Source organism: Sinohyriopsis cumingii, chromosome 7 (assembly GCF_028554795.1).
Source record: "Sinohyriopsis cumingii isolate HCF-2022 chromosome 7, ASM2855479v2, whole genome shotgun sequence".
Classification (NCBI taxonomy): domain Eukaryota; kingdom Metazoa; phylum Mollusca; class Bivalvia; order Unionida; family Unionidae; genus Sinohyriopsis; species Sinohyriopsis cumingii.
In genome coordinates this window covers 29714072-29728750 of record NC_142967.1, presented here as the reverse complement: position 1 = coordinate 29728750, position 14679 = coordinate 29714072, and the positions used below count along the sequence as shown (strand labels likewise).

At 37.0% G+C, this 14679-nt stretch overlaps 1 protein-coding gene across 1 annotated transcript in view; it reads left to right on the top strand.

Moving 5' to 3' along the window:
• Nucleotides 1–14679, top strand: part of LOC149794956 (heat shock 70 kDa protein 12A-like) — a 102911-nt gene that overhangs the window by 86129 nt on the left and 2103 nt on the right. Inside the window, exons 8-10 of the mRNA XM_089964619.1 lie at nucleotides 7311–7546; nucleotides 8487–8614; nucleotides 11885–12017. Of these exons, the coding sequence (XP_089820745.1) occupies nucleotides 7311–7546; nucleotides 8487–8614; nucleotides 11885–12017 (497 nt within the window). The remainder of the gene's footprint in view (nucleotides 1–7310; nucleotides 7547–8486; nucleotides 8615–11884; nucleotides 12018–14679) is intronic.

The window sequence follows — 14679 nt, the reverse complement described above, 5'->3', positions numbered from 1 at the left end:
TTTTTCCATGTTGAAAAATCCAAATTGGCGATGTCGGTTTCCCACGTGCAGAGAATCATCAACGCACGGTCAGCACTCATAAAGACACCTCAGAAATGTTTGACTGACTTTGTCATTGTGCGTAATTCAAAACTGATCAGCAGAAGCACAAAGGCTGTCAACGGCAAGGTCTAACCGAAGGCCTTTTGGAGTCGTCCTGTATGGTCGAAGACCTTTGCGTGAGGGTATTTTGGAATCATCCGGGGTAGTCTAAAAAATTTTCATTCAGAGCCTTTCTTGATACGGTTCCGATGGCCCCTAATGCAGCTGCTTTTGCAATCGCGGCAGCTTCATCCGCCAACATCGCTGAAATTTCCGCGAGAAATAGAAATATTCCACCGGTCTACATCACTAGACCATTTCCGTAATATGTTGCTTTCTCGCGTTGGCAACACACACAGGTATCACACGTCCATGTTTCTTTCGCGTGATTAGGAAAGTCTACGTACATGCAAATAGACACTAACTGCGTAAATATTGACAGCAGTTACAAGGGAGGAGAGCCGCTGACGTCTAAGGATTCAACAAGTGTCACAGACGCATTAAAAATTATCGAAGCACGATCACAACTTACGTAACCGCGGCTCTGCAGGTGGACCTGGGCAAAGAGTTATTTCGAGCCGTTGCTGCGTTGTGGATTAAACATCATGTGCGGGTTCATGTCGGCATACATCGTAATGAAACAATTGTGGAACGCTTCAGCGGTACATTTGGAACAATTATTCTGGCACTATATAGCGCAAGAATTGTCGATGAATCGTGAAGTGTGGCCTCAGTCCCGGAGTGCTAGAACTCAAGAGCGATTTCATGAATTTGTGTTACGACTTCGCTCAGTTATAGTATTGTTGAATAATGAAGCAACACGTAATTCATGGGTGAACCCCGCTAGCGAGATTAAACAGGAGACTGTAAATACCTATAAAATGGTTTCACAACTACCCGCGTTAGCCCCACTTGGAAACAATTTCGTTCATTATCTGTATGCATCGGGAGAGTTAGAAGACGGACAACGTCGTCATACTAACACGGTATGGTCGATCGATATGTGTTTGATCTCGGGTTGGATTAGCATTCTGAGACGTTTGGATCATCCACTGTTCCATAATAATACGATGACAGCCATTTGCGGGGTACTGACAGAGCTTACAAGACCAGCAGATCGTCCAAGTATTCCAGGTCAACTTCATGGAAGTATCCATGTTCGCTGTTGCTGTCGTACTCTTGTACGTGCTTATGTATGTCTACATCGGCGGACCTTTCCATGTAAATTCAGATACAGACATGGTGTGTATCAATAGTTTGTTTATATCACGATACAGTATAGAAATATTTGGAAGAACCGGTTAGCATGGGCAAATGTAACTCGCCATTGAAATCCCGATGCTGATGCCACATTCGATAAATAAATGTAGAAATATTTCAGTGAATAATTCTAACTATATATTGGTTTTTACGAGAGTTAATGTGCGGAATCAACTTTGTGTACGTGCATGGCTCCATCAAAGAACGTATAAAAGACATACGCGAGTAGCAACACAGCCGTGCACAGAAACAGATCGTGATAGTCGCCAAGGTTTATTCAACTAACACGGACCAAATGTTGTTCGCATGCGTGTAGTCATTGGCGTAATTAATTTCACGGGATATCGACGAATTTACGGTACCAATTGACAACAGTTGAGTTTCAGGAAACTTCTCCGCGTCGCTGATGCACTCGTATGAAGAAACCTAACTTTTCTGGTTTGTCAAGGGAAGCACCGCTACATTGGTGAGTAATCTTAGACGAATCTTTGGCTTAAAAAGCTTTTTGCCCCAAAGTTGCTCGCGAGTTTGTTTCAGGAACTGCTGTGAATCAATGAACTTCAGCAGTCCTGGCCGAAATGTAATGTCTTTTTTCGATATTGTTGCTGATATAACATTTTGTCGAGTTTGATGCTGTTGTGATTAGTCACATGATCACGTGGTCGTCGTACCCGCGCAGGTTATGAAGCATAACTCAAATGTTTGTTTTATCTGGATAGCTGAAGTTTGCATGTGGCGTGTGCGGCTCCTATGTATGCACCAGTGATGTTGCAGTGTTCACGAACTTTTGAGCTTGGACGATAGTATCAAAGCCGTAGATCCTAAAGGGGCCAGCTCAGGTCCATCAATAAGTGTATGTAGAAAACTCGTGAATGTTACCGAAGTTCATAATCATGTCAACGGGAGAGGCAAGCTATTGTGTTGCCATTTCTCGGTAACCTCGGGCTATTTAATAAACATGTTAACCGAATCCTTGCCTCTATACAAGGGGGATACGTTTGTCCGTCACATATGAAAACAGTGTAACAAACATGTATGGGACTTGCTCAGCGACTTGCGTCGTACTTCATAGAACTTCTGGGTTGGAGTCGTTGGGAACGTTCAAGCATTCGAAATCCTCATAATTAACATACGATACCCTCAATTTCCTGTGCAAATCTGTGAATTTCGAAAAGAACTTGCCAGGCTTTATGGTTTTTCACTGATTCCACTGCAGTAAAACCTATGACCATCATTAAACTGTTGGGTGCTAAAAAATATGCATGCCGCATCGATGCCGAAACTTTTAACCTTTGTACTTGTTGTTCCCGTACCCTATTCGTGAAGAATCCTTTATTCACCAATGGATCGTCTGAGTTTCCCAACAACAACAGATCAACGTTGTACCGCATGCTAATCATAGTGGACAGAGGAATAGGTTAAATGCTTTTGTTTCAAGTACACATACTAACAGCGATATTAGGGTTGAATCATTCAGTATCCAGCATAAGAAATTTAGTGTTACCAAGCTTGCGTTTGCCCAGGTGTTCCTTGTGTTTCAAGACTAGTCAGTGTGATCGTATGCGGGAAACGTTGTGATGTATAGTAGTTACAGCAGTCTCCCCTAATTAAACAGGTTCATCTTCCCCATCCCAACCGAATATGTGAGGTCTCTGCTTGGATAAAATTCTCTCCATCACTAAATATCACACCAGCTGGTACACGACCATCCCTTGTGCGTTTGTATCCAAAATTGTAATCTCAGATTTTTCATTGTCGAGAAGATCTTGATAAGGATCACATAGGGCCTGCTCTCTATTTTTCTGCGTCGTTGTGGATGTTTTCGTATCTGGCTCAAGATAGGCGAGTATGGATGTTATATGTACATTCTTACTGAAGGTATGTCTCTAATTGTAGTAATATTCGCTGTCTTCGCTGTTGGTTTTAATATCTTTTAGGTCTTTTCTGATGACTCTGTTAACGTAACAACTTGCCGTTTTCTTGTACAATATCATTCAATGCTTTTACCGGCATTATATTACCGTTTATTCCTATGTATATCTATACTTTTTGTATGTTTGTTAATTATCGTAAATTGTAGTAATTATCTATAAAGAACATATTACATGGTTAATTTTGTAGACGGGTATGGATTCTATTTTAAGATATTAAGAGTGCATGTAGATTGCATAGGATCTATAAACAGATGTTGTCAAGTTTCTAATAATAACATGTTTTCGAGTTTGGAGTTATTTGTGGTTGGCTAGTTAAAGCCAGGTGGCTGAGTACTGCGATGTAGGTCACGTGAATAGGCATTGTGAGTGAATGATTGGATTGAGTAATAAGATATGTCACGTGGGTTATGTTGCAATATATTGTGGTAATAGACTCTTGGAGGTGTATATAGGGGGAGAACTGAGCAATTAGTTCATTCCTAATTCAGATTCATTCCTCGTTCAGATTCTTATTTCATATTTTCTTATGTTAATGTCAATCTGCAGATTTATTAAATACTGCATTAAGATATTATTTGAGAGGAAACATTTACTTATAGATTTCATTGAATTACAAAGTGCTCTTTGGACTAAACTATTATTATGGGACAATTTTGAATTTATTTAAAGCCGGTCTGGAAAATGTCGTCATGATACGCCAGGACTGTTGGCATACCAATAAATTATGAGAGATCATATTGTAATTGGGGGGAGGATTAAATTCATATTTCTATAAGTTCCTATTAAATTTTCATTTTTTAACATTTATAAATAAATAATTTAAGTTTTACAAAGCTTGTTGGCTTCGATTTTTTTTTCTTTTACTTAGTTTATGACCATAGAGTCGTAACAATATTTTCAACAAGTTTCAACTCATCCTTTTAATTGGGCAATTTGTTTGTCAAGAAACTCTAGATACGTCCCAGAACAATTACAGAGTATGTTTTTGGCCTCTTTAATGAATCAATATGGCGCATTCATGCTACATAACGATTTAATCTTTCCTGTGATGGCACAAACTGACAATTTTTCTGGTAATTAATTCCGCATTAGCCGCGGCCATGAATTCTTTTTTACTACTATATGCGTCAAACTGTGTGGGTTTTAATGGTAATATATAATATCCCCTGCAATTCTTTAATAGTGAATGATTGACTGTGTTTATCGATCTGTCTGTGCACACAGCACTGCAGCTCCCAACCCATGACAAGTTTCGTGCGGGCTACACAAATACGGATATGTGCAAACACCCTCAGTGTGGAAAAAGTCATGGGGAATCCAGAAGGGGTTTCTGGCTTGGGACAGAACACTGGTATGACTGTCTCAAACTACCATTACCATACAACTGGAAATGTAAATTTGTTTGACTATAAAAGTGCATTTCAATCTACGTAACAACAATGAAATGTTTTGCAAAGTTATGCGTCCTTATCTGACATAGCATCCTTGGAAGAAATCATAATCGCAAAAGAACATGAACAAATAGCAGTTTTCAGTAAATTCCACAACTGTTTTTTCAACGAGTAAACGGTACGTCACGAAAACGACAAAAATGTAACTCTAGAATAACCTTGATCCCTGACAAAGATTGTGCAAGGAGTGCCTCGTCCACAAATAGATGAAATCATGTCACTAGCACACGAAATGTCGCATTGGCATATAAAGATAAGACAAAGAGATTTTGTCTATGTCAGAGCCTGACAAGCACACCACTGAAAGCGATGGATACGCCAGGCCTGTGCTTGTTTTTGTTGATAGTACAAATTTCCAGCATCTTCTGCTTTGTGCTTGATGACACCCTTCCGCAGTTTGCCACCTATGGGGAGTCTCTAGTATTGATTGGAGGTAACCAGGCAGACAACAATGATGAGATTTACAACGCTATCGTCGACATGGCAGTATGCTTTCTTTCTAAATTGTTATTTTGGCTTCAAGTAGGTCACGTTTTACATCAAATTTCGAAAGATTATGAGGTTTTTGCTGTGTGTTTACGCTCATTTGAAAAGTTTTATGTTCGTAGTCATTGTTGCAATTTTGTATCTTTGAAACTAAATTGGAACAGTGCAACTAAGTAACGTAGATTAAACCCAGTACATACATACATAGACACATACATACATACATACATACATACATACATACATACATACATACATACACACACACACACATACATACACACATACATACATACACACACACACACACACACATACATACATACATACATACATACATACATACATACATACATACACACATACATACATACATACATACATACATACATACATATACATACATACATACATACATACATACATACATACATACATACATACATACATACGATTTACTGATGGTTACTTTTTAGGAAATTGTATATCTAATTACGTTGGACCAACAAGGCCCAATATAGTTTAACCTATGAGAACAAGTTACAAATATGGAAATGAAATAAATGTCAAATGTGTAACAAAACCGTTAGATGAATCAAACCTTTAGACATCCTTACTTAAAGTGCATTATTCTGGTCGAATCACTGTGAAACACCCTTTATAAAAGTATCTATGAAAATTGGAATTATACAAATGGTACATGGCTTAATGTTGGATCAGTTGATCCGAAAGTGTGCAATACAATATTGTTTCCACATTTTTTCTACTGCAGTACAATGCGGGGGAACCACTTAATTCTGTATACATGGAGACACCATACTGCTTGCAGGAATGAACAGCCAGTGTGATTTTAGAAACGTTAAATCTATTCAAACCACGTGTTTTAAACATTCCAAGAGGGAAACCATTATTATTATTATTATTATTATTATTAATTTAAAATGTGTTCTTACTTTCAAGGTCTAAAAACAATTGACTCCGGAATATCTTAGTGTCTTTAAGTTTGCAATGAACATTAGCAATATGAGTGCACGGTTGAGCGAAAATAATGATTTATAAATAACAATCGTTCGGACACGGTATTTTAAGAAACCTTTTGCTTACGCCGGTACAATGTTCTGGAACAGATTGCAGCGCGGTAATTATAGAAGCGTCAAATGTTTCAGCGTTTGAGAAATTATAGTTCTTCAAATATTTTAATGAATATCCTGATTTTTGACCACATTATATTGATATGCTATCAACAATGATAACATTTAACTTTCGAATTCTGTACCAGTACAACATTCATTTTATTTTATTTTTAATGCAAATTGCCCCTGGGTAATTCTCCTGTATTGGCCCTTACCATCTACGGCACATAAACTGGGTCGTAACTCGGAAACCATTGAGATTCACGTCATATAAATATAATATGAATTCAATTGCGATCGAAGAACCATTTGTCTTATTTCTTTTATTTTATTCAACTATTTTAAACATGTCATATACTTGGGATGAAGAGAGAAATTCACATTAAATTAACCTATATAAAAAGTGGCAGGTTTTAATGTTAAGAAAGGCAAGACAGTGTTGCACGAAACCTTTATTTTGCAAACTAACTTTGAATGTTGCCGATTCTTTTATGATGTTAAAGACATCATGTAATAAGTAAATACGTATCGTTTTTAGTATTCTAAGTCTCGAATAATACTAAAATGTTCCGCTTCGTCCGACAAACAACGTGATTATCAAATACCAGAGTTTGACTCTAGATAATAATAGCTACCAATTTGTAGACCGTTGCTAAACATAATACTTTACTCCTTCGAGCTATGTTCATTTCTGACAATTTATAACAAACTTTTCTCGTAGATTCTTGACTCTATGAATCCTACTCGACTGTGTGGATTGTAAAAGACTAACCTTGTCACTAAAACCGTTTTAACAAAAGTATTGAGGTCATCTTCCTTCCCCCGCCTCAATATATTTTGATAAATGACAATTCTCACGGTTACTATAAGAATATAAAAGGACTGAGCATCTCTGACATTTACCCATAGACTTTGTCTTTATTGCAAATCTATATTGTTTAATCTAACCTTGTGCCATTTTGCAGGGTGGCCGTGGAGTTGCTAAAATAGGACTGATTCATGCCGCAAGTGCAGATCCACAAGACAGTGCTAATTTCTACCACGACATTTTTATAAAACGATATGGCGCCGCTGAAGCCAATTTCATTCCGATTGATATGAATCACATTTCAGCCAACAGTGATCCCAACGTTATTCAACTGATACGGCAACAGACCGGCTTCTTTTTCGGAGGAGGGGATCAATACAGAGTAACTCAGTCGTAAGTTGGATATGAAAAAAAATTTTAAACAGAAAAATATCAACCGCATTTAATTTTCGAAGACCACTGGTGAACGAAATGCACAAATACTATATAATCGCTGAAAAGATCTAATAAAACTGCTGGCAAAGAAAGAAACCGTTTAAATAATTCTTGTAAATTTTCGTGGAAAAAAAACCATTTAAATTGACTGAGATGTTTTGTCATTTTGTAATTGAAAAGGTGTTAAAGATTTTTAATAAATATATGGCGTGCTTAAAAAAGTTTCTGGAGGTATAGATTTTGTTTGGACGCGATAAATGCAAAACATGAACACTGTTATTCATACACATGTCGTTCAATTAAAGGCAATATTTATGTGTCGAAAATTGATCACGATAAAGCCAGATTCCAAAAGCAAAAGGTTTCTACATCTATTCTACTCCGAATGAGACTGTTGTGGAAAAACGAGCCATTCATTCATTCATTCATTCGTTCGTTCACTCGTTCACTCATTCATTCATTCATTCATTCATTCATTCGTTCACTCATTCATTCATTCATTCATTCATTCAACCGCTCTAACAATATATTTGCTATTGCATCCATAGCAAGTTTAATAGTCGTGAATGAATAAGAATAGAAGAGCAGATTCATTTTTCAAAGAATTCTTTCCCTGTGTAATTTATTTCACGTTACACTAATAAATAATATCACTAACCTTGATGTACAGTTTTAAAGACAGTCTGATACACAAAGAGACGGACAAACTATAGAGCACGAACATATACTTGCTGTTCTGAATGAGGTGTCTGGAGAAACTTGTGGCAGAGACTTTTCCCCATAACACAAATACAACACTTATTCATCCCACCTCACTACAGAATATAAAACGCCTTTATGTCTCTCCATGGTGTAACCCGAAGGACTCATAAATAAATGCCACTCCATCATGTTGTAGATTCCTTCTGCCTGACGGAAGTCCTTCCCCAGCTCTTGTGGCAATTATGGAGATGAAGAGAAAGGGAGCAGTGATTGCGGGAACCAGCGCTGGAACTGCATGCCATACCGACAAAGTTATGATCAGGGGTAAAATAATTGGTTGTAGTCTCTTTGTATAGTGTACTAATCATATTTCATATCTCTGCTGTAATCCTTAAAAATTCTTTTGACTGTCTCATTTATTTTAAGAATCACTTTACGATGAAAAACAGAAATTATACGCAAGTAACATACATTCATGCATGCATGCACGCACGCACGCACACACACACACACACACACACACATACATACATACATACATACATACATACATACATACATACATACATATCACCATTAGACTCTTTGTTGTTCAACTCAGAACAATCAAATAATAATAATAATAATAATAATAATAATAATAATAATAATGTTAATAATAATAATAATAATGTTAATAATAATAATAATAAAATTTCAAGAGGATAACAGCATTACAAACACTAATCTCCCTTGTGGCCGTAAAAAGTGTTGAATTCTGAAATGTTCACTGCTTCCAGTTATTATAGATTTAATTGATGACGAGGTCACCTGACACGAACACTTTAACGATCAATAAACCTCTAGCTGATTCAATGACGACGTCTTCAGATCTGAACACTTTAACGATCAATAAACCTCTAGCTGATTCAATGACGAGGTCTCCAGATCTGAACACTTTAACGATCAATAAACCTCTAGCTGATTCAATGACGATGTCTCCAGATCCGAACACTTTAACGATCAATAAACCTCTAGCTGATTCAATGACGAGGTCTCCAGATCTGAACACTTTAACGATCAATAAACCTCTAGCTGATTCAATGACGAGGCCTCCAGATCTGAACACTTTAACGATCAATAAACCTCTAGCTGATTCAATGACGAGGTCTCCAGATCCGAACACTTTAACGATCAATAAACCTCTGGCTGATTCAATGACGAGGCCTCCAGATCTGAACACTTTAACGATCAATAAACCTCTAGCTGATTCAATGACGAGGTCTCCAGATCCGAACACTTTAACGATCAATAAACCTCTAGCTGATTCAATGACGAGGAGGCCTCCAGATCTGAACACTTTAACGATCAATAAACCTCTAGCTGATTCAATGACGAGGTCTCCAGATCCGAACACTTTAACGATCAATAAACCTCTAGCTGATTCAATGACGATGCCTCCAGATCTGAACACTTTAACGATCAATAAACCTCTAGCTGATTCAATGACGAGGTCTCCAGATCCGAACACTTTAACGATCAATAAACCTCTAGCTGATTCAATGACGAGGCCTCCAGATCCGAACACTTTAACGATCAATAAACCTCTGGCTGATTCAATGACGAGGCCTCCAGATCTGAACACTTTAACGATCAATAAACCTCTAGCTGATTCAATGACGAGGTCTCCAGATCCGAACAATTTAACGATCAATAAACCTCTAGCTGATTCAATGACGAGGCCTCCAGATCCGAACACTTTAACGATCAATAAACCTCTGGCTGATTCAATGACGAGGCCTCCAGATCTGAACACTTTAACGATCAATAAACCTCTGGCTGATTCAATGACGAGGCCTCCAGATCTGAACACTTTAACGATCAATAAACCTCTAGCTGATTCAATGACGAGGCCTCCAGATCCGAACACTTTAACGATCAATAAACCTCTGGCTGATTCAATGACGAGGCCTCCAGATCTGAACACTTTAACGATCAATAAACCTCTAGCTGATTCAATGACGAGGTCTCCAGATCCGAACACTAAACTTTAATAGACCTCCAGTTGATTTATAACACAGGAACAAGGCTTTTCGCAATTTTCAAATAAGATGTCTGCCATACAATTGAACCGGGACAAAAAGGTTGAATACTCCACCAACTCATGGACATATGTGTCTTTTGAATGAACGTTTTGGTTTTTAAAAAATTATTATGTGGTTTATGTAAGACTTATACATGTATTATGAATTTGTTCGAAAATTACACGAATAATGTTCAAAAGGTAAAGAGCTGAATTTCAATGTTTTATAGTAAATTCGGTTTTCTTTACTTGGTTGTGCAATTTCCAACCCTAGTACTGGTTGTGCAATTACTTGCCACGCTACTTGGTTGTGCCAGTTCTTGCCATGCTATTTGGTTGTGAACGTTCTTGCCCTGGCACCTGGGAGTGTAAGTCATTGCCCCGATACGTGGTTGTGCAAGCTCTTGCCCTGCTATTTAGCTATACAAGTACTCGCCCTGCTATTTAGCCACATAAGTACTTGCCCTGCTATTTAGCTATGAAAGCACTTGCCCTGTTATTTGGCTATACAAGCTCTTGCATTGCTACTTAGCTGTGCAAGTTCCTGCTCGTCTACTTAGCTACACAAATGCTTGCGCTGCTACTTAGTTATACAAGTACTTGCCCTGCTACTTAGCTATGCGAGGTCTTGTTCTACTATTTAACTGTACACGTTCTTGCCCTATCACTTAGCTATCAATGTTCATGTCCTGCTACTTAGTTAAGCAGCAAACAGCTGCCTCGTTTGGCGCTCAGCATTAAGAGTCTAGTATTAGGACAGACTGGCCTGGTGTCAGGATAAAATGCGAAATTTTGCCACTTGCCTGCTCAACGATGCCCCATTGCTACATCACTATAATCTGCCACACCAAAGACATGGTAAAGATATGACTAAAATTGTTAAAGCTACGTTTAAAATAAATACACACACACACACACACACAAGTGCTATACAAGCTATTGCCCTGTTAAAGTGGTTGTTTAATCACTTGCCAGGCTACTTAATCATGCAAGCTCTTGTCCTGCTACCGAATCCATTCCGGTCCATGATATCTGATGGTTGATATATCCATCTCGGCCGTGCGTTCATTATGAAAGACCACGCATCAAACCTTCGTTATTTATAATTATAAACTACTTTGTTTATGTTGTAATGCGCTATTTATAAAGGTATCTTTGATTGGATTGAGTGCTTTATTTCTCTTACTCATCTAGACTCTTCTCATACGAACACTGGGTGAGTAAGTGTTTTCAGTGTTCATGTGGTTGTCTACTAACCTGAAGGCAATCAACCATAAATGCTTATATTCTTAAACAGACATTTCTTCAAATTCTTCTACACCAGATCATTGCGGCATTAATACTCTATCTACACAGCATGTGCGTCGTAACAAGTAATGGCTTACCAAAGGTCTGACTATCTCTTTCTCGTTGGTTTATTCATCTATCAAGGAATCATCTGGATAGCTCTCCAGATAAAAGAAAGGATGGATGGATGGATCAATAGATGGATTGGAAATTATATTGATAAATCACCTGCATTTATAATGTAGGAGGTGTTAGCTATGATGCGTTAAAAAACGGAGCCCATGATACGGAAAATAGCGAGCATCCTAACAACTTGATTTACGAGAGAATTGGTGGAATAGGTTTGCTTCATGGCTACGTTCTGGATTCGCATTTCAGGTAAACATAATTCCATATTTCTACTTTCAGTTAAAGTCTTGATCAAATTACGTAAAAGTGTTTAGTACAGTATTTGACATAGTCCACGAGTAGGTTCTTGAGTTTGCGGATTGATCAAAAGGTTGTAGGACTTCCCAACAGGTTGTCGTCTCAGCTATTATCAAATACGTTACGTCTGGTATTTACAACTGTTGACTTCCTTCAAGTAGGTTCCTATCTAAATTATAATATTTAATAAAATAAAAGTTTGTAACATTTCAGATTGAAGTTAAAGTTAACATCACTGAGATGCCGATCGCTCATCATATTGTTTTCCTTAATCTTTTTCCGGGATCTTATTCAGTATCGATAAATGGTATTGACGTTCTACACGTTTTCAGAAAAGAAGGAGAAAATACTAGTAAATAATACAACACTGTTTAATTTCTTAGACACAAAACACCAAATACTTACTTGTTCTTTTCTTTTATATATGGTGCCCAAGAGAAAGTAGTTCTTTTTGTTGTTTTCATGTTCATATATATATATATATATATATATATATATATATATATATATATATATATATATATATATATATATATGAACGGCAGGCTCATACCCATCATTCAGCTAACTATGTGTTCCCCTTCTCTTCTATTTTCTATTACATTATGATTGTGAGGTCGCTGAAGAACTTTACGGCAGTAACCACTGTCCAAGTTTCTTTGAAACATTGGCTCTACCATTGACGAACCAATTTCACGCTAGAAATCACAGTAAGCCGACTGGGAAAATTCGAAATTCTTTTAAGGAGCAAAATTCAATGCCAAATTTCCTTCACACTTTATTTTAGATACGGAATTTGCACAAACAGGATGTGGCTGTTCCTCAGTGTAGCATTTTGTAGTTTACATTTTAAAGATCAAAATAATAACCTGATTAAGAACTTAAATCCAGTTGTGGATTGTTCACTGTATGCTGATGATTTTCTTATATGTTTTCAATCCAAACATTGGCATGCAATTAAAAGATAACAACGGGTAACTGTCAACGGTTTTGAATTTCCTAAACCCAAAACAACTTGAATGCACTTCTGTCCAATACATAATCAACATGACGAATCTAAACTCAATCCTCATTTTAAAAAAAAGAATTTTTGGGGGGGAGGGGATTGTGAACAGAAAACTCACTTTCATCGCACACATTAAACAAAAGTAAAGACTGAATGCTTAAAGCCATATTAACTGCTCGTAGTGGTAGTACGTACTACATTGGATTCAGATCGAAAGGTTCTTCTGAATCGTTATAGAGCACTTATCACATCTTAACTTTATTATGACAGCATTGTTATGAATCAGACAGAAAATCCTATTTAATCATGCTTGAGTCAATTCACCATCAAGGAGTTCGGCTCGCCTTGGGAGCCTTCATAACGTTACAAAATTAAAAGTCTTTAATTTTAAGCCAATTAGACGTCCGCGGTGAAACATTGTCTCTGCAATATACGATGCAACGTGAATCAAATCCTTGCAATCCTGCCTACGAATCAGTCTTCCATCATATTTATCAAACACTTTTTGACGAAAACGAACGTCATTACAACATTTGGAATAAAAGATATCACCATACTTTGTCAATGTTATGATTGATATTTCAAACAATCAAATAAACATTCGTCCATAAAATACCACCATGGCTTCTAAAACCATCCAGAATCCTGTTTATCGTCATCAACGGAAAAGTCAGAAACATGTCCTTTCTGTTTAATCCTGCACGCCAAGATCTCCTTTCAAAAAATGATACCTACATAATAGTTTTATTGGTGATTCAAAAAATGACGCAAAGTGATGATTACACAGCAAAATGCTCTTTACCATATGATGAATCGATTTTGAGACCAAGGTAGTCGATATTGCTTTTAACGATATCAAAAATAAAAGTATTCAAAATTCAGTTATTTTTTTCCCATTCACTTGCATTACTTAAGACAATTCATACCAAGCGTTGAAAACCTCTGTTAAAGAACTATTCTCATCAAATACACGGAAGTATCTACCTCTCATCATATAAGTTTATGTTGGCTACCCAGTCATGTGGGTATCCAATGGTAACGAAAGAACAGACTGCGGTGCCAAAGCGGTTTTATCTCTCCATCCTTCATATTTTTGAAAACCTTTATTGATTTTAAATCTTGTTAAATTTTTATTTAATAAGTGGTATACATTTTGTCCATAACAAGCTTCACTCAGTAAAGCCTACTTTAGGTGAATGTCCCCATTATGAAGATCAGTCTTTAAGGATGAAATGTTTGTTGCACCTCTTAGAATCGGACTCACACGGATAATTCATTCCTAGTTTTGATTGGAGAGGACTAACCTGTGTGTATATTTTGCAATGAACATCAGCCAGTTTTAGAGTGACTGCAGTGAGTTCGAACCATTACGCGATCAATAATATCGTGTTAAAATATGAAATAACGTTTTGACATAATGAGTGTATCTTATATTTTAGATTCCTTGAAAGACGCAAATATGTAAAACAAAATGTAACTTGCTGAATCGTCAAAGTAATTTTAATTAGTATATCATGATTTCTTGATTCGAAATACTTTGTGTGATATCGTTTTGAGTATTTCATCTGTTTACATCGCCCGTTGATCGGGATTCTTTATATTCTTTCA